The 18,850-nt window shown below is 63.5% G+C and overlaps 4 protein-coding genes across 4 annotated transcripts in view; 3 read left to right on the plus strand and 1 right to left on the minus strand.

The window, feature by feature from the left end:
- The window catches only part of CHLRE_16g669525v5 (uncharacterized protein), a 9,848-nt gene extending 7,984 nt beyond the window's left edge, over positions 1-1,864 (plus strand). The window contains exons 6-8 of the mRNA XM_043071132.1: positions 15-124; positions 445-626; positions 1,098-1,864. Coding sequence (XP_042915856.1) covers positions 15-124; positions 445-626; positions 1,098-1,232 — 427 coding nt within the window. The 3' untranslated portion in view covers positions 1,233-1,864. The remainder of the gene's footprint in view (positions 1-14; positions 125-444; positions 627-1,097) is intronic.
- A 263-nt stretch (positions 1,865-2,127) lies between these two features.
- CHLRE_16g671500v5 (uncharacterized protein) lies at positions 2,128-7,106 on the minus strand. The gene is made up of 9 exons (XM_043071171.1): positions 6,854-7,106; positions 6,459-6,510; positions 5,546-5,650; positions 5,011-5,247; positions 4,632-4,739; positions 4,105-4,305; positions 3,681-3,816; positions 3,210-3,360; positions 2,128-2,760 (listed from the first exon to the last, which is right to left on the minus strand). The coding sequence occupies exons 1-9, from the start codon at positions 7,036-7,038 to the stop codon at positions 2,658-2,660; spliced, it is 1,278 nt and encodes a 425-aa protein (XP_042915857.1). The 5' UTR covers positions 7,039-7,106; the 3' UTR covers positions 2,128-2,657.
- A 100-nt stretch (positions 7,107-7,206) lies between these two features.
- Positions 7,207-12,002, plus strand: CHLRE_16g671450v5 (uncharacterized protein). Its single transcript, XM_043071170.1, has 13 exons — positions 7,207-7,380; positions 7,514-7,548; positions 7,806-7,933; positions 8,225-8,379; positions 8,869-8,970; positions 9,288-9,317; positions 9,560-9,692; positions 9,991-10,117; positions 10,406-10,459; positions 10,621-10,649; positions 10,822-10,889; positions 11,266-11,367; positions 11,604-12,002. Exons 2-13 carry the CDS (start codon positions 7,517-7,519, stop codon positions 11,856-11,858), a joined length of 1,215 nt encoding a protein of 404 aa, XP_042915858.1. The 5' UTR covers positions 7,207-7,380; positions 7,514-7,516; the 3' UTR covers positions 11,859-12,002.
- Positions 12,003-12,056: 54 nt separating this feature from the next.
- CHLRE_16g671400v5 (uncharacterized protein) lies at positions 12,057-18,455 on the plus strand. The gene is made up of 16 exons (XM_043071169.1): positions 12,057-12,210; positions 12,801-13,154; positions 13,416-13,552; positions 13,725-13,875; positions 14,066-14,178; positions 14,363-14,536; positions 14,830-14,976; positions 15,193-15,284; positions 15,488-15,558; positions 15,793-15,915; positions 16,082-16,180; positions 16,406-16,607; positions 16,778-16,926; positions 17,045-17,158; positions 17,337-17,522; positions 17,710-18,455. The coding sequence occupies exons 2-16, from the start codon at positions 13,053-13,055 to the stop codon at positions 17,797-17,799; spliced, it is 1,950 nt and encodes a 649-aa protein (XP_042915859.1). The 5' UTR covers positions 12,057-12,210; positions 12,801-13,052; the 3' UTR covers positions 17,800-18,455.
- The last annotated feature ends 395 nt before the right edge of the window (positions 18,456-18,850 follow it).

The raw sequence follows: 18,850 nt of genomic DNA on the forward strand, positions 1-18,850 counted from the left end.
TTCGGCATGGCCAGTCAGGAGGAGATTACCGCCGCCGCCACGGCCGCCAACGCGCACGACTTCATCATGAAGCTGCCGGACGGGTACCGCACAGTGGTGGGCGAGCGCGGCACGCTGCTGAGCGGTGAGCGGGGCGGAGGAGGACAGGGAGAGGGGGTGTACATATCAGACCGAACTAAACCAAACCCAATGCAAAAGAGCAAGGAGGGGGCAGGGCATGTGTTTTGAGAACGGAGTGGGGGGGAGCCTGTTACGAAGTTGTTTGGGCAGGGGGTGGGGAGGGGTCAAACCGGCATACGCAGCGGGGAGGGGGCAAGGGAGGGGGGGGGGAGGGAGTAGCCCTTCATGTGAAGAACGATCATGCATGGAACCCCGCCACAACCACCACACACCCACACACCGCCACCTCCCTCTCCCTCGCCCTCCCTCCCTGCCCGCTGCCAGGCGGGCAGCGTCAGCGCATCGCCCTGGCTCGCGCCATCATCAAGGACAGTCCCATCATCCTGCTGGACGAGGCCACCAGCGCGCTGGACGTGCTGAGCGAGCGGCTGGTGCAGCAGGCCATCAACCGCCTGGTGAAGGGGCGCACCGTGCTGGTCATTGCGCACAGGCTGGCCACAGTGCAGGTGAGATGGGGGGAGGGGTTACATTCATGATTCTTTAAGAAGTGAAGGCGTAGCCAGGAACAGTAGTATAGCAGACGCGGGGGTGGAGGAGGGGAGGAGAGGAGGGGGAGGGGGCGGGGGAGTCGGAGTGGGAGGGGAGGAGGCGGTGGAGGTGGGGATGCGCCTCGCTCGTCTACCGCTGACACACGCACACGCCTTGTGCTCTTGAACACACACACACATACACAAACACACACACACGCGTCTTTGCACTATGTTTTCCTTGTGCTCTTTAACACACGCGTGCACGCACACACGCATGCACTCCTCTTCATACGTCCCGCACACCTGCTATTCTGCTTCTCTTCGCCCACTGCGCAACCAAGCCCAAACCTCACACAACCACTGGCTGCAACCTCAATCCTCATGACTGCAACCCCACACGCACACACACGCCCCCGCCCCCGCCCCGCCCCGCCTCCCCCCCCCCAGGCCGCGGACCAGATTGTGGTGATGCGCAACGGGCAGGCTGTGGAGATGGGCACGCACGACGAGCTGATTGCGCGGCCCAACTCCCACTACACCGAGCTCATGTCGGTGCAGAACCTGTCCATGGCATCCACGTAGGGGGTGGGGGCAGGGGGGTAAAGAGGGGCGTGTGGGGGTTAGAGGGGCGTGTGTGTAGGTGGGTGGGGGCAGGTGGAGGTGGAGGTGGAGGTGGGGGTGTAGGTGGAGGTGGAGGTGTGGGTGTAGGTGGGTTGTGGGGTGTAGGGGCGTGTGGGTGTTAGGGAGCACGAGGAAGGAGGCACGCAGGGCGGTGTACGTGTGGGTGTGGGAGTGGCGGTGAGGAGGGTCGCTTGACACGGGTGAGAAGATGAACATGGTATGGGGAGTGCGTGGGTAGTGGTAGAGGTGGTGGGGAGAGGCAGCGCCAGGCCTCGTGTCGGGTGGCGGGGTGGTCGTGTCAGGTGCCTGGCGGGCGTCACAAGGGCAGTGACCACGGGCGGTGGCCCAGTTTCCCACAAGGAATGCATCTCGGGCTCTGGTGGCTTGGTGTCGCTGTGCATGGGCGCGTGGCGGCTGCCGCTCGTGTGACGCGGGCGCGGCGCCTCCGTGTGCGTGTGTGTGTGCGTGTGTGCGAGCGATGCCCCGTGCACACGTGCCTAGAGCCTTGTGTGTGCGTGACTAGGGAGCAGGATGAGAGGGCAGGAGGCTTAGGCGAGGTACAGGAGCTGAGGCGCATGTAAGCTGCCAGCCGGTGACGCCGCGCAGGGTCCCTTCCTCTCCTTGGAGCGGCGCTCAGCAGCCGCGTGGCCTATTCGAGCCCTCAACAAGCTGTTGGACAAGCGATTAGGACACTCAGGCTTTGGGTTGGGAGTCCGCCGCCTGCAGCTGGAATGGCTGGAATTGCTGCGGCTACATGCGGGTACACATCCAGAGTTTGCAGCACTGCAGCGAACTGTGTGTGCGCCACTCGTCATGCAGGAGGCTGCCTCAAGCTGCGTTACTGCGTCTGTTTAGAACACAGATACACTTACACACGGCGGGCGATGGCCCCCGTCTCTCAGCACCACACGCTCCGCCAGCCGAGGCGACAGTCGCATGACGTCCCCCCCGCACCGGTGTGACTGTCTAATGTGGGCATCCTGCAGCCTAGCTTTCCCCATACCTCCACTTCTGTCCCCTGCCAGGCAGTTACTCACTCGCCAGTTGTGCCCGCCTCTCCTGTCAGCTTACCGCCTCCCCTTTGTATCTGCATACAATGTTCACACTCCAGCGCCAGCTTTACCGTGCGACGCCAGCAAACTTTGTCGCTAAACCGCACTCGGTCCTTGGGGCGCGCGGCGCAGCTCTACCCAGCTTTCCCCACATCTCCACTCCTGTCCTCACACGCGCACACCCCCTCACACATCTCACCTCCCTCTCCCACTCCACACCTTCCCCTTCAACTCCCTCACTCTCACGCGCTCTCCCACTCCACGCCCTCCCCGTCAACTCCCTCACACTCCCACTCTCACCCGCTCCTCCCGCCCCCCTTAGCTAGGCCCCTAGCTACACGTGGTAGGTCAGGTCCAGGTCGGGCACCAGTCCCAGGTTGAGCATGCCGAAGGGCCGGTCGGGCCAGGTGCGGCGGCCGGCGTTGTGCAGCAGCACCCTGAAGCAGCAGGAGGGTGCGGGAGGGGGGGGGTAGTGATAGTGGGGGTGGGGGTGGGGGTGGGGGTGGGGGTGGTGGTGGTGGTGGTGGTGGTGGTGGTGGTGGTGGTGGGCGTGGTGGTGGTGGTGGGCGTGGTGGGCGTGGTGGTGGTGGTGGTGGTGGGCGTGGTGGTGGTGCGGGCCGAGAGGGCGTGCGAGGCTGCATGAAACACATGATGGCCCCGCACCTTTCTCGGACCTCCCGTGTATCTCACATCCAGGTCCGCGCCCACCCGGCTGCCGCCTCTCCTCGTGTCCCTGCAACACCCCGCTGCCTCCCTCCCCCCTTAGGTTTACCCCCCCCCCCACACACACACACGCCTCCGCCTGTGCCCCGCTAGTTCGGCTTGGTGTTATCTACTTTGGGTTGCTGTTGACACCCCCCCCATCTGCGCCCCCCCCCTGCCCCACCTGGTCATGGCCACCCAGGCCTCCCAGGGCATGCGCTTGTCCCAGGCAGTGCCCCAGTCACAGAACAGCCGCAGAGCCCGCGCCGCGTGCCGCTCCGCCTCCGCCCACTGCTGCCGCTGCGCGTGGATCTGAGCCAGCAGCACGTGCGGCTCTGGGGGGCCGGGGGGGGGGGCGGGGAAACAGGGCCAGAGAGGAGGGGCCAGGGGGGAGGGGCCAAGGGGGAAGAGGTCGGGGGGGAGAGGTTCGGGGTGAGGGGGCGTTTGGCACGGTTATGCACACAAGTGGGACCAAGGTGGAGGCTGGAGGCGCTTGGACTGAGGACGCGGGCAGGGAAAGGCACGACACAAACAAGACATATCACAAGACGTGGAGGGAAAGAGCCATGGTCGCACCACGGCACACACTGACCCACTGACCACAGCGACCCAGCGACCCAGAGTCACTGACCCACGACCCGAGGCGGCGCCCCACCTGCGATGTGTGGGTTGTGGTCCACCGCCGCCCGCAGCAGCCGCGCCGCCTCGTCGTGCTGGTGGGGCTCTGTGTGGTCGCACACGGCCCGCCAGTAGGCGTCACGTGCGGCCAACTGGTCTGCCTCCGTCAGCACCTGCAGGGGGGGGGGCGCGGGCACACACCGGTGCCGCGGTGGGGTTGCACTCTCGTGGTTGATTAGGAAGAAGCGAGCGGGGATGGGGTGAATGGTGGTGAAATGCAATGCAGGGAGTGTTGGGGGGCGTGCGTGCCGTGGAGCTGGTGTCATGGAGCAGGTGCGTGTGTGTATGTGTGTGCAGCAGCCGCAGCTGTGGCGCCATGCCCCTCCCGCCCCCCCCCCTCCAGCCCTCCAGCCCATCCCTCTCCACCACCCACCCCATCCAACCACCCCAGGCCCGCACACCTGTGTGCAGCGCTCGAACACGGGCGGCAGCGGCACCAGCGGCTGTCCGCTGCCGTCGGTGAGGCCGTGCCGCAGCATGAGCGCCATGCGGCTGAGGGCGCTGTGCCACAGCCCGGGCTTGCAGGGCCCCGGCCACAGGCTGCGCGCGTTGCCGCCCGCGTACAGCAGCCTCCCGTCGCCCTCGTTCTCAAACATGGCGTCCTGGGGGCGGGGGTTACATTCATAATTCTTTAAGAAGTGAAGGTGTGGCCAGGACCAGCAAGGTAGCAGGCGCGTTGTGGGGGTGGGGAAGGGTTAGAAACCTAGAAGGGCGGCGTCGTGGTGGCAGTTTCCAGCATGCGTCCGTTCGGACGGTCTACTACCTGCGGAAGCTGGCAGCATGGGATTCAGGCTGTGCTGCCAAGCAACAGAGCACCAGGGAGGCGCGTGAACAGAAACCTCCAAGTGCCACTCCCGGCAGCGCCACCGCCACCGCCACCAGCCCATCCACCAGCTGGCCCCCCGCCCCCCGCCCCCCGCACCCACACCTGCCAGGAGAACAGCTGCTCGGCAAAGTCGGCGATGGTCATGGCCAGGAATTGCGCAATGGTCTTGCGCGGCACCAACAACGGCTCGCCGGTCTTGATGTGCTTCACCTGCAGACGGCGTGCAGCATGCAGCAGGCAGCATGCATGTACGTCTGAGGCAACAGCAGAGTAAGGCGTGTGCGCTCGACAGCACAAGAAAAGGAAACGCGTGTTAGGAAAGCGAAAGGGAGGGAGTCGACAGGGGGTAGCGTGTGTGTATGTGGGCGTGTGCGTTTTCGGCAGGCGACTGCTACCTTGTTCGTGAAGTTGGGGTGGTGTACCGTGCGGGCTGGCACGCTTGTCCCCATGGCCGCGCCCAAGCACGCATGCAGTCACGCACCGTGATGCCCTCAGCCGGCACCACCCGCCGCAGAGGTTCCGTCGCTGCAGCCGCCGCCGCCGCCGCTGCGGCGCTGTCCCCGCCAGCCGCCTTCTCGGCCGCCTCGGCCGCCGCCGCCACCATAGCTGCCATGTCGGACGCGGACGGCGCCGCCGCCAGTACGTCGTCGTACACGAGGTTGTGTCGTGGTACGACACAGAAGGTGTGGATGAGCTCCTCAGCGGAGGGGCCCAGCAGCTGTGTTTGTGTGTGTGTGTGTGTGTGTGTGTGGGGGGGGTTACATTCATGATTATGGGGGGGAAGGGTGTTCAAGTTACGGGATCGAAATGTGGGGCTGCCGTCTGCGCTGCAAGCCTCACCATCCATCGCCGGCCGCACATCAGACCGCCACGACCCAACTATGCCCCTGTGCCCAGCCTGTGCCCACGCCCTGTACCGGTCCGCCTGCCTGCCTGCCTGCCTCCACGCCCCCGCCCGCCACACACCTCCTTCAGCCGCCCCCACACACACCTCCTTCAGCCGCCCCCACACACACCTCCTTCAGCCGCCCGCGGTCTGCGCCCTCCTGGAATATGGCCAGGTTGACGTAGCTGTTGCTGTAGGCGCTGTGGAACAGCGCGCACTTGCACACGTCGTCGTCCTGTGCAGGCGTACGTGTGTGCTTTGTGTCTTGTGTGTATATGTGTGCGTGTGTGTGATACATGAGGGGTAAGGCACGGCACAGACGGCCAACGGGACTGAGGCGGGCAACGTTTCAGAGTTGTCGTGTCCCATGGGAATAATGGACGTGAAGGGAATCATCTGCGACTTGCATCATACTACCACACTACCACTGGCATCCATGCGTGTCCCCCTCTTAGCGCACATGACTAGCTAGCAACATTGACCGCGCTGGCAGCACCCTAGCTGGTGTCATGCGCTACAACCGAACCGGTAATCCTCCGCCACCGGGCACACAGTTCATCGTCCAGATACGGCCCAGAGCGTGGAGACACCGTATGGCCACTGAGTCCCTGAATCCCGTCAGCGGTGAGGTGCATGAAGCCGAGACGCTGAACGGGGACGACCAATGATGTTCAGCTGCTAGAGCTGGCTGCTGCTGCGGGCGAGGTGCAGGCTAACGCAGGCTTAACGGACAGAGGCGGCTCACATGGCTTGTGGGTAAGAGTTAACACAGAGTGATTGTCAGTCTGTTGGCTTACGCCTTTGGTAACTCAACCAGCGAGCCAGGTCGCTGTTGAGTACCATATAGGCTAGGCGAGGCCCATGCGGCTCATCCGCCGGGGATGGCGAACCACACGGTGACACCTCAGCACACACGGCATGCCGCACCGGGGGTCCTAGGAGGTTGCGCCGAACCACGTACGCGTTGGCACCCGACACTGGGCCCTCTCACAGCCTGGGGGCTGCTCCCATGCACACGTGGCAAACCGACACGCCTCACTCACCTGACCCCATATCTTGCACAGCTTGTACACCTCAAACAGGTGCGCCTTGAAGCTGTGAGACATTTGCAATGAACGGCATCACGGGCACCGCGCGCACTCACCACCACCGGCACCACACACGCATACACACGCCTCCATCTCGATATTCTCGATGTGACATGTCCAGGCATCACGCCCGCCTGCCCCCGACTCCCGGGCCGGCGACGCAGCGTCAAGGTTCCTTTGCCCTCCTCTTGTGAACTGCCCGCGCCCTCGCCCCAACCCCCACCGTCAGATGGGGGCACACCGGAGCACACACAGCCCGCCTGGCACGGTCCCCCGCACGACCCACGTGCCTTCCAGCCCATTTCAGCCCGTCCCTCCTCCTCCACCCCAAGCCATCCGACACCCCGCACCTGCTCTTCTTGTGCCAGCACTCTCCAGCGCCCACACCGCTCAGCACCTCCATCCACTCAGGCAACCGCTTGTCAACCCGCGACAGGTCGCCGCGAAGGAAAGCCCGCACCACGCCCGGTATGCTCGCGGTCGACGACGATGGCTGCGGTTCATGCTCTGCATTAGCGTCCTGGGCGTCTGCCATTCTGGCAGAGCGAACTCGGACGGTGTATGCTTGCAATTCGTGTCGGGAGACTTTGGAGTAAGCGTACCAAAGGGCTTTGAATTACCAAATTGCTGTCTAAGTGTGACAAATTATGATTATGCATTCCAATTGTCTTAAAGCTAAAAGCTCCGTGCTGCATTGATGCATGGAGTGCAACACCTCTCGACAACCTGGTCGCTGGTTTCAGACTTGTAATACATAAGCTGCATCGCAATGAGCTTGATGATTGCCGCAGGCCCTGCAGTGCACAGCCGCTCGGGTTTGTGCAAGCGACTCACACTCGCCAAACCGCACTCATCGCGGCGACGCTGCGCTCTACGCGTGGGTGCTAATCACAATGGTGGTGCTTGAATGGGCATGACGGGAGAACCGCCGCGAGAATAGCGGCGATGGGCTGAGACTGAGTGCTCTCTGACCCCAGTCGACACAAGCTCTGCACTTTGGCTATGCGCAGGTCATGGCCGCGACCGGGGAGGCAGCAAAGCCCAGGTTAGTCCCGCTGCGTCCCAGGCGGCATGCGCGAGTCAAGGGGAAGTTGACACAGCGTGCATAGGCTCGGAAGCGTGGGTCATGGTCAATGGTAGGGGTTGCCCCAGTGCCCTGAGTCAGCGGTCAATGGCAGGGACACCCCCAGTGGGTGCCCCTGGTCAGCTTTCAGAGAGCTGCGTCCCCAACCCATTGCCGCACCCGCCTGCATGGCAGCATGGGTACCCTTCCACAACCCCTTCCCACGCGCCGCCCTGTAGAGTGGTCATCTGCGGCGGCGGCATCATCGGCGCCGCCACCGCCTACTACCTGGCGCGCACGGGCGGCCCTGAAGTGGCCCGCCGCGTGATGGTGGTGGAGCGGGAGGCGCCGGCGTGCGCGGCGTCCGGTAGGCACTGGGCTGCCAGGAGGGGGTGTGAAGCGGGCCTGAGCGGCGTGGTTAAAACAGTCTGTGGGTTTATGTGTGTGTACTGTGTAGTGGTGGTGGGGGTGGGCGGGAGTGAAGCACTGCGGCTGCAGTGCAGGGCTGAAAGAATGCCTGCAGAGCCATTGCCCCGTTGCCGTTACACACACGCACATGCACACGTACCATCCGCACCCATGCGCACCTTTCGGCCCCTGGGTATCCCTGTCCTTTCTTCAAAATCGCACGCACGCACGCGCGCACGCACGCACGCAGGCAAGGCGGGCGGCTTCCTGGCCCTGGACTGGAACGACTCCTCGCCCGTGGGCCCGCTAGCGCGCCTGTCGTACCGCCTGCACCCGCAGCTGGCGGCGGAGCTGCGGGAGCAGCTGGGGAGAGACGTGGGGTACCGCACCGTGCACACGTGGCAGGTGGGGCGAGCGACACGGTGACACGGTCACCGTGGGGAGTGGGGTTGCGTTCATGGTTAGGGTAATGTAGGAAGTGACGTCGGGGGAGGGTGGTTTGACGCGTGCCAGGAAGAAACAACAAGAGGTGTTGAAGCAGAGGCGTGAACGGGTATTGGTGTGTAGTGGGTTGTTTCGGTGTTAAGGAGGGTACCGGAGTAGCGATGAGCTCAGGCGCAAGCGAGCTTCGCCGTGTGGAAGTCGGTGCGTGCCTTCTTTTGTTGCCGCTAGAGATGCTGAGTGAGCGGCGCGCAGGCCTCTGCTCTACACTGGTCGTATAGAGTGCGCTGCCCGCGCCTCCACACACTTTGTGTGCGGCACGCGTCCCCCTTCTCCCGGCCGTACCCTCGCCGGGTTGGGCGGCCTGTTCGACTTCAATCAGAAACTGACCGTGTGCGTCGTTCTCAGGCCTCCTGCCCCTCCCTCCCTTCCTCCCTTACCCTCCCGCCCTAGGTGGTGGGCGTGGAGGCGGTGCCGGCCGGCGCCAAGGGCGGGCGGCTCCGCGGCAGTGAGGCGCTGCCGGACTGGGTGGACGGCAACGTGATGGGATCCAGCGTGAGTGTCGCAGTGCGCTCCAGAGGCTGAAGGGCTTGGGTGTGCCTGGTGGGGTGTGCCTGGTGGGTGTGCCTGGTGGGGTGTGCTGGTGGGTTGTGCCTGGTGCGGCAGGCCAGTAGGCCGATCCAAAGGAAACCGAGAGGAATATGGTGCTGGCGCCGAGTTCGATTGGCATGCGCCTGGTGGGGGTGGTGCGGACCAGCCCACATGAAATCGAGAGGTGTGCTGGTCTGCGTCATCTTATGCGTACCGTATCTCCATTCATGCGTAACGCGCCCAATCACGTCGCTTTCTCCTTGACACTTGACGGTCCACAGGAGATGGGCGACACAGACTCCACAGCGCAGGTGGGGTGGCCGGGTGGGTGGGTGCGTGGGTGGGTGGGTGGGCACACGGCCTGGGCATACTCGTTCTGCTGCTGCTGCACACCTCAAGCCCGTCGCATCACGCTGCACAATGCGCCCCTGCCCCCTGCCCCTCGGTACATTGGTAGGTATCGGTAAGTAACTCCGTCGCGTCATTGGGCGGGCTTTCTTTTCGTTTTTGAACACACACACACACACACACACACACACACACACACACACAGGTCCACCCGGCGCTGCTGACGCGCGCGCTGCTGGACGGCGCGGTGGCGGCGGGCGCGCGCCTGGTCACTGGCTGTGTGCAGGGGCTGCAGCTGGAGGCGGCGGGGGCGGAGGAGCAGGGGCGGCGGGTCACAGGTGCGGCCCGGGCAGCACAAACACGCGTGGGGCTGCAGTGGCGCAAGTCGCCCCCCTGTTCCGGGCCTTACAAAGCTATCGCAGGGCTCAGACGTAGGGACCGTGTGAGCGCGGAGGGGGGACCCGGTGACTGTGCCGGGCCTGTCGAACTCAACCACGCCCAGACGTCGCCGCGCGCCCATCCAAGGTTTTGGGCCTCATTAGTCACTGTGTGGGTTCAAACTAGCTGCTCCCGCCCAGGATCTGCGCCTCCACCCGCGCCTGTACCTGCTGGCTGCGCTGTGTGCGCTGTGCGCAGGTGTGGTGGTGGACGGCGAGGTGCTGCCGGCTGACGTGGCGGTGGTGGCGATGGGCCCTTGGTCCGACGCCGCCCGCGCCTGGCTGGAGGGAGCGGCCGCGCCCGGGGCCGTGCCGCACATCACCGGGTGCGTGCGTGCGTGCGTGCGTGTGTGTGTGCGTGCGTGCGTGCGGGTATGTGGTCGTGCGACCGTGCGTGCGTACATGCGTCCGGCCGTGCGTATTGGCGGGTGTAAATGTGTATGTTTGTGTATGGGTGTGGGTGCGCGAGCTCCGTGTATGCGTGATGCCAGCTGTTTCCCCTACACCACATGCGCCTCACCGACGCGCACGCACGCATGCATACACTGTACTCTGACTTCCCCACTCCGCACATGCAAACACACGTACACACGCGTGCACTCCACACGTCGCAGGCAAAAGTACCACAGCGTGGTGTTGCGGCCCGAGCAACCCGTCACCAACCACATGTAGGTGCTCTGGTGCTGCACGCCGCACGTGCACGGAGCAGCTTCGTGCTGCCGCTCAGTGGATCGCAGGCTTGTGTGTCGTGCGCCGTGTGCCGTGTGCGGCGATATCGACTGCTGTTTGACATTTTGTCTGCACGCGCGCTCCCGCATATGATACACAGGCTGTTCACCGGATTCAAATACGCATCAGGTGAGGTCGATTGCTTGGTTTTGCTGTTCCACCCTTGCATTGCTTGCCCGGCCTGAGCTGAGTACCGCGGGGTCGCCAACCGCGTGCGTCGTGAGCTTGCGAGGGCCGTCCGGTCGCCACTCGCCTCGCCACCTCCCCGGCGTACTCCCGCTCCCCCAACCCAAATCCCCAGGCCGTACGGTTGAACCCGAGGTGTATCCGCGCCCCGACGGCACCGTGTATGTCTGTGGGGAGCCGCAGGTGCGTGCGGGAGTACGGGCGGGAGCGGTTGGGTTATGGCGGCGGCGGTTTCAACATTGCTTGCACAGTGCATGCGCGTATGTATGTGTTAAAGAAACGAAACGAAACGAGACGAGGACTTACTTACCTCGTGTGTGTGTGTGTGTGTGTGTGTGTGTGTGTGTGTGTGTGTGTGTGTGTGTGTGTGTGTGTGTGTGTGTGTGTGTGTGTGTGTGTGTGTGTGTGCGCGCGCGCGTGTGTGTATGCGAACGCATGGCTTGGCTTTGAGTTTGTGCCCACGCCCATCCTAGTCTTCTATACCTCTTGTCCCCCTCCGCCTCCACCTCCACCTCCACCTCCACGTGCCGCGCTTCCCCTCACCCCACTGCCGCCACAGGCTCTGCCGGTGCCGCCCAGTCCGGCCGAGGTGGTGGTGGAGGGACAGCTCATCGACAACATCCGCCGAGTGGCGGGCAGCCTGGCGTCCTGTCTCAAAGAGGTGGGCGCGGCACGGGGCTGCAGGGGGCTGTGGGGTGGACGGGGGCGGCTGCAGGGCTGCAGGGCTGCATAGGAACGCGTGCGGGCATATGCGTGCGGCGCCGTCGATGCGGTGCGGGGGCCTTTCTTACTCAGTGCAGGCACTTGATTGAGCGGCGGCGCCCGGACTGCGGTACCTATCTGCCCTGAGAGCACCCACGCAAACCCCCTCCCCCAAACACCCCCAAATACCCTCAGGCCCCAGTGGAGGCGCAGCAGGCCTGCTACCTGCCGTGCGCGCCGGACTCGCTGCCTGTGATAGGGCCGGTGCCAGGCGTGGCCGGCGCGTTCCTTGCCACGGGCCACACCTGCTGGGGCATCCTGAATGCCCCCGCCACGGGGCTGGTGATGGCGGAGATGATTCTGGAGGGGAAGGCGAAGAGCGTGGACGTGCGGCCGTTTGCGCCGGCGCGCTTCGTGCGTGGCGCCGCGGGGGCGGGGGCGCGGCGGTAGGCGCCGATGTGGCTTTGGGGAAGCCGGAGGATGAGGAGACGATGCCGAGTAATGCTAGCAAGGCCACCAACGGCCATCGTTATTAGATGCTTACTGTCATATCTACGCACATTCTCCACGCGATTCCTGTAAAGCTGCGCAACCTCCGTCAACTACTGCATTCCGATTTGAATTATTTCTTCTGGCAGCCGGTGGGGCCTTTACTTACGTAGAGCGCATATGAAAACGCGCGATGCTAAGAATGGCCGCTGCGGTTTGGATTTTGGAGCCACAGTTGAGCAGTGGGCTCGCGCTGCTCGCCCGGTCGCTGCATGCAGATTACGGCCATTGCGACTGGAGCACCCCAAGCATGGTAAGATGGCATGCATGCATATTGGGGGGAGTGCTCCGAGTGTCCAACGAGCGGGCATGCACGGCGCCCCGCCGAGCACTCAGCGCACAGACGCTAGCAGTTTGCACGCATGCGGGGTTTACTTTACCAACGATGTTAAATGGTGGAGATAACCCCAACACTGGAACTTGGCCCGCCTGGCCTGGGCCCTGCATACTTTTAGTGCCGGGGCTGGATCGATTATTCCGTTGGGGACCTGCCCGGGCTAGCATGATGGGCGCTCGCAAATTTGGAGGGGCACAGCAGTCAGGGAAAGACGAGACGCCGGGAGATAGCGCGGCGGGCGCGGCGCGGCCATGTTTGTGCAGTACAAGGGCTGCTCCCAGTGAATGCTATCTAACGTTTTACAGATCATGCTTCAACCTAGGCGTGTTTTGGTCGAGTTGCAAGCGCATGCTGTAAAGGAGTCACGGAGCTTCAGCGAAGAACGCGTACGTCGTCCTAACCGTTATGAGTTCTGGTGTTTGCCATTAAGTGCGCTCCGGGCAGCTGTGCGCCGCGATCCATGGCGTCTAACAATCACTTTGCGCTTGCTGCTCATTATACTGCAGGCCAGGCGGGCCGGTTGGAAGGAATCGGGCGGGCCCTCCAGCTGTCAACCGCCGACTAGTGCTGGCCATCGGGCGGCCAGGCCGGATTGGCCCAGCGGCCCCCGCCCGCCTTTCCCAACCGGTTTTATATCAGCCCTCGTCCAACCTTTCCACTCAATTTGACCTTGGCCATTAAGGCCGACGCTGTCAAGGGATCGTTTGGGATCGGGGCAATCAGCACCGGCTCACGACGAAACCATGCATGCACGCAAGATGGGTGCCCTCGCGGTGCTCGCCGTCGCTTGCCTCGCGGCAGTGGCATCGGTTGCGCATGCGGCCGACACCAAAAAGCCCAACTTCGTGGTGATATTCACCGTGAGTATGCCGAGTAGACTGGGGGCCCGGACGGGGACGGGGACGGTTTTAGTGTCAGACGCAGGACGCCTCGGCGGCCTGAGACTAGTTCTCACATGCAACAAGCCTTATACAGCTTGTTGCCCTGGTTACCAGACTCTCTCGGACCCCAAGTCGCATCCTGTGCGGCGCTCGACTGGCAATCTCAGCTTCACTCGCCATCCTTTGTGATGCCAACTTCTTCTCTTGCCCTTCTGGCCTGTCCTTTCCTTGCCCCCGCAGGATGACCAGGACGCCATTCAGAACAGCACCCACCCGCACTACATGCCCAGCCTGCACAAGTACATCCGCTACCCGGGAGTGGAGCTGTCTCAGTACTTCGTCACCACCCCCGTGTGCTGCCCCTCGCGGACAAACCTGTGAGTCATCGCAGCGCAGTGGTCGGTGTCCCAAGCAACAGCGTCCACTGTCAAGATCAGATGGTGTCCCTTGTCTCCGTGCTTGCCTCCCCATCATGCCTGCGCCTGTGCGTGGCAATGTGTAAATGTGATGACCTGACCCGAGTCCATCCTTTCCTCCCCACCCTATCAGGTGGCGCGGCCAGTTCGCCCACAACACCAACTTCACCAGCGTGCTGCCTCCCTACGGTGGCTGGGCCAAGTGGAAGGGCCTGGGCATCGACCAGTCCTACCTGCCGCTGTGGCTCAAGGACCAAGGCTATAACACCTACTACGTGGGCAAGGTGAGCGAGGGAGGACGGCGGGCTGGTGGGGAGGCAGGGCCGTGGGGAACGGCAGGGTGAGGGCCTTTGCAGCCGGACATTCACATTTATTGTTGTCGTTTACCTCGCCCGGACCGCCTCACATCAGCTGCAAAGCTTGCTCCTGATGCCCGTTCTTATCGCCTCCCTCACCGCCTCCCGCCCGCCGCAGTTCCTTGTGGACTACTCCGTCAGCAACTACCAGCAGGTGCCCGCGGGCTGGGACGATATCGATGCCCTGGTCACCCCCTACACCTTTGACTACAACACCCCCGGCTTCAGCCGGTGAGCGGCTCCTATGTTGCTATAGGGTGGAATGGGTAGCGACTTGGCGCCAGTGGTAGCTGCCTTCTGCACCAGCTGGCAGTGGCAGTGGTCGTGGCAAACCTGCTTTCCGCCCCCAACCCACCTGCCCCTTGCATCTGATCCCCTTCCTGCCCTCCGCTGCTCCCTTCCTCCCCACCTGCAGCAACGGCGCGACCCCCAACATCTACCCCGGCGAGTACAGCACTGACGTCATTCGCGACAAGGGCGTTGCTCAGATCAAGTCGGCCGTGGCTGCCGGAAAGCCCTTTTACGCGCAGATCTCGCCCATCGCGCCGCACACCTCCACCCAGATTTCCACCAACCCCGCCACCGGAGTGTGAGTATCTGCATGAGCGCGGTCCTGTGTCCTTCATTTGGATCCTAGTGTCACGAATCACACGATCACGTGCACATGCCGTACCCGCGGTTGCAACCGCTTTTCTCCATCAGCACGTTGGGCCCAACCCGGCATGCGAGCAGCAACGCCGCATGCGTACGTGGCGCCGTATTTGATTGACCCTGTCGTACGCGCGCCGTGTGAAACACACACAGCACGCGCCCTTGCCCCCGAGCCTAGCCCCTGACCCCCGCCGTGCCCCGCCCCGCCCCGCCCCTTCTCTCCCACCACAGGACGAGGTCCTACTTCTTCCCGCCCATCCCCGCCCCCCGCCACTGGCAGCTGTTCTCCGACGCCAACCTGCCCGGCGGCACGCCCAACAAGAACCTTTACGAGGTGGACGTGAGCGACAAGCCCGCCTGGATCCGCGCCCTGCCGCTGTGAGTAACGACAGGAATAGTGGGCACACGTACGTGCATGACTTGCACACATGCACACGTGCTTACGAGTTGGCATGCTTCCCTTTGGGCTTGTGCTCATTGACACGTTTGATACGGTAGCCCGGTCGTTCAATGGTTCTGTTTCCGGCTCCGGCCCAAATCCTGCCCAACCCCAACCCAACTCCACCATTGGCCCAACTCCCTGCACCCACACAGGGCCCAGCAGAACAACCGCACCTACCTGGAGGAGATCTACCGCCTGCGCCTGAGGTCGCTGGCGGCCGTGGACGAGCTGATTGAGCAAGTCGGTGAGTGCATGGGTCCAGTCTGGCACGACTTGTGTTGCTGTGCCGGCGTGGCGTGTGGGTGCACAGCTTGGGCTGCAAAGAGCAGCCGTGTGCACCCAGGATTTCCACTAGCATTGCAACACCCGCGCGGCCCGTAACATCCCGTAACGTTCCCCTGCGCTGGTCCCCTTGCCTCCCTGCCCTCTCCTCCTGACCCCGTGCAGTCAAGACCCTGGATGAGGCGGGTGTGCTTGACAACACCTACATCATCTACAGCGCTGACAATGGCTACCACGTGAGTGCATGTTGTTCACATGTTGTGCATGTGTGTGTGTGTGTGTGTGTCTGTGTGTGTGCGCGCTCTTCAACGTGAATGCGTACACGGTCCTCGGCTGGGACCCTACAAAACACACCACGCGCACAAAACTTCTGTGCCGGTAGAAGTAGCTGCAGGCGACGGTGCCTCCTCGCCAGTCGCCTCGACCCATTCCTCCTCCCGCCACCCGCCCCTTTCCCGCACCACTTGCAGGTGGGTGCCCACCGCTTCGGCGCGGGCAAGACCACGGGCTATGAGGAGGACCTGCGTGTGCCCTTCCTCATCCGCGGCCCAGGCATCAAGGCCAGCAAGTCCGACAAGCCGCAGAACAGCAAGGTGCGGGGGGCGTGGGGGGCGTATGTGCAGCTGTGACTACGGCTGGGGCTGGCTGGGAGGCTGGGGGCAGGTTGGAGTTGCGGGGGTCTGTAGAGCTGGTCGTTCTTGTGCATCCACGCTCCATCCATACTCCCACTCATATATACACACACACACGCCCCCACAGGTTGGCCTGCACGTGGACTTTGCGCCCACCATTCTGAGCCTGGCCGGCGCCTCGCACCTGCTCGGGGACAAGGGGCTGGACGGCACCCCGCTGGGCCTGGTGAGTGGCGGATGGACGCGTGTGGGCATGGGGGTCGTGACCGGCTGACTGACGCCTGCTGACAGCGTGGAGGTGGCGTGTCGCGCTTCGCCACGGTTATCCTCTCTCTTGGGGCGCATCTTGGCGCCCCCACCTTTCCGACCCTGAGCGCTCGCCACCTCCTGCCCCTCGCTGACCTGTTGGCCTCCCTCACCACCCTCTCCCACCACGCACGCACCGTCACAGTACGCCAACGACGACGGCACTCTTCGCTCCGACTACCCTCGTCCGGAGCAGCACCGCCAGCAGTTCCAGGGCGAGTTCTGGGGCGGCTGGAGTGATGAGCTGCTGCAGAACCTCAGGTCCCAGCCCAACAACACTTGGAAGGTGGTGCGCACGTATGACGAGAGCAGCAAGCAGGGATGGAAGCTCATCGCGCAGTGCACCAGTGAGTACCGGTAGTTGGCAGGGCCGCTGCCAGGGCTGGGCAGAGTGTGCGTGGCACGGTGTGCGCCTGTCTCGCGGTTTCCACACACACGCACAATCCAGAGCCTACGCACACACACACGAACCCGCTTACCCCTGCCTTCCCGCGCTCGCCCCCTGTACGGCATACAGACGAGCGCGAGCTGTACGACCTGCGCAAGGACCCCGGTGAGCTGTACAACATCTACGACAAGGCCAAGCCCGCCGTGCGCAGCCGCCTGGAGGGGCTGCTGGCGGTGCTGGCCGTGTGCAAGGGGGAGAGCTGCTCCAACCCGTGGAAGGTGAGGCCTGGTCGGACAGTGTGTGCAGGGCTGCCGGCGGTTGCGTGTGGGCAACAGTGGAAACTCCAGTTGCATGCATGGGCACGAACCCATTCCCCTCCTCTGCCCCCGCCTACAGATCCTGCACCCCGACGGCACCGTCAAGAACTTCACCCAGGCACTCAACTCCAAGTACGACCGCATCTACAACGCCATCCGCCCCTTCACCTACAAGAGGTGCCTGCCGTACCTGGTGCGTTGCGCCGGGGGCTTGCTGTGTGGGTGGGGTGCGGGCACGCGACGCAGGCCTGCTACTGCTGACCTCCCCAGATGCAACACACACCCATCCCCGCTTTCAACCCCATGCCTCACTCACTCACTCACTCACTCACTCACTCACCCCCCCCCCCCACACACACACACACCCACAGGATTGGGACAACGAGGACAGTCAGTTCAAGACGCAGATCCGCGGCGCCAACCCCGCAGCCGGCGTGGGCCACCACCGCCTGCTCACCGCCGCCAGCGAGCGCGCCATCGCCACCCGCCGCCGCGCCCAGGCCGCCGTCAGTGCCGAGCTGGCGGAGCGGCCGGCTGTGTTCCAGGCAAAGGTCGAGGTGAGAGAAAGAGAGCAAGCGGGGGTGGGCCTTGTGGGAAGCGGGCGTGAGGGTGGGAGAGTGGGCTGTGCCGCGTTGGGGGCGCGCCGGGGCGGGGACGTGGATTCGACGGGATAGATTCGGCTCGTGTCGTTTGTCCTTGTGGCTCACTGTGTCGCTTGCACCCCAATCCAATCCACCCCCACAGGAGAAGTCGGTGCCGGTGCCCCAGGACATCCTGAAGGCCGACGTGGAGAAGTGGTTCGCCTTCAACAATGCCGAGTACTACCTGGCATAATATTAAACACAAAAGCGATCAAATGCAAGCGCGCATGGACATAGCGCATCGACCAAGCGCCACCATCGCTTGGGTTTCTATGATACGGTTGGGTTACGTATAATATATGGGTTTTGGACGTGGCCGCTTGGTCAGTAAGTGGTCCACGTGGTACTGCCGCGTGCGTGATTCCCCCCGAATGTATATTACGTTTCGATGTAAATGGGTGTTTCCACGGAAGTTACAGGCAAAGGTGCGTACATAACCCGGGATGCGATGAAGGTGCTCTGCCGTCGTGATCACGAGTGGGAGTGATGGAAGATACCGGCATGCATCTGCGTGGCGGACAGGCAATGTGGCAGGGGCATGGTTTGGACTGCGGAGCCAAATGTTTAGGCTGCTTGCAGAGAGTGTGTTACGGCGTTGGCCAACACCCCAAGGCGCAGCGTGCGCAGCTGGTAATCCAGGTCGGTGCTCTTGACGCGCTTTGGGTCGATAAGTGTGCAGCGGCCTTGACGCCGTGCTGTGAAGATTCAGCAATCTGATTATGCCCTGTGTAATACAGCGCACCGACCGGTCCCCGTGCTCCTTGCGTCCGGAGAGGTGAGGAGTCCGCGCGCGACCTCGCAATTTGACAGGGCTTTGGCCCAGCTATTGATTTTACACGGTCCCCCTACCTACCTACGTGCGGGCGCTGGGGTCCAGTGGTGTAGTCCTCCGCTCTGAATACGTAAGTACTTAGAAGCTGCGCGCGAACACGAGCGAATCGGCGTCCATTGGATCCCATTTCCCTTCCCCCAGACTCCATTTCCCCGATGAGGTGCTGGGCCCCAACTGACCCCGACCCCTCCGGTCCGCTAGTGGTCCGCAGGCCCCACGAATCCAGAGGCCTGCCCTGCCACAGCCGCGTGGTGGAGCCCATCTCCAACATGCGTGTGGGATAGCAGCATAACGCACAGTTGGGGCGGCACACAACCCCGCTCCAAGTGTGTGTCATGCCGTTAAGTGCATCCTGTCTAATGGTCCTGCTCCCAACTCCCAAGCCTGTGCGGGGTCTGCGGCGGCGTCTGCG

The sequence above is a fragment of the Chlamydomonas reinhardtii genome, chromosome 16, assembly GCF_000002595.2.
Source record: "Chlamydomonas reinhardtii strain CC-503 cw92 mt+ chromosome 16, whole genome shotgun sequence".
Classification (NCBI taxonomy): domain Eukaryota; kingdom Viridiplantae; phylum Chlorophyta; class Chlorophyceae; order Chlamydomonadales; family Chlamydomonadaceae; genus Chlamydomonas; species Chlamydomonas reinhardtii.

What these genes read in the sequence shown, in the direction of transcription:
- CHLRE_16g671450v5 (XM_043071170.1), top strand. Translation starts at nt 7,517, where the DNA reads ATGGCCGCGACCGGGGAGGCAGCAAAGCCCAG. An exon ending in GCCGTGCCGCACATCACCGG is followed by an intron (nt 10,118 to 10,405) that starts GTGCGTGCGTGC and finishes CACACGTCGCAG; the next exon opens with GCAAAAGTACCACAGCGTGG. An exon ending in TGGCGTCCTGTCTCAAAGAG is followed by an intron (nt 11,368 to 11,603) that starts GTGGGCGCGGCA and finishes AAATACCCTCAG; the next exon opens with GCCCCAGTGGAGGCGCAGCA.
- CHLRE_16g671500v5 (XM_043071171.1), bottom strand. Translation starts at nt 7,038, where the DNA reads ATGGCAGACGCCCAGGACGCTAATGCAGAGCATGAACCGCAGCCATCG. An exon ending in TGCTGGCACAAGAAGAGCAG is followed by an intron (nt 6,511 to 6,853) that starts GTGCGGGGTGTC and finishes AATGTCTCACAG; the next exon opens with CTTCAAGGCGCACCTGTTTG. An exon ending in CCACAACCCACACATCGCAG is followed by an intron (nt 3,361 to 3,680) that starts GTGGGGCGCCGC and finishes CCGGCCCCCCAG; the next exon opens with AGCCGCACGTGCTGCTGGCT.
- CHLRE_16g671400v5 (XM_043071169.1), top strand. Translation starts at nt 13,053, where the DNA reads ATGGGTGCCCTCGCGGTGCTCGCCGTCGCTTGCCTCGCGGCAGTGGCA. An exon ending in ACGGCACCCCGCTGGGCCTG is followed by an intron (nt 16,181 to 16,405) that starts GTGAGTGGCGGA and finishes GCACCGTCACAG; the next exon opens with TACGCCAACGACGACGGCAC. An exon ending in GCTCATCGCGCAGTGCACCA is followed by an intron (nt 16,608 to 16,777) that starts GTGAGTACCGGT and finishes TACGGCATACAG; the next exon opens with ACGAGCGCGAGCTGTACGAC.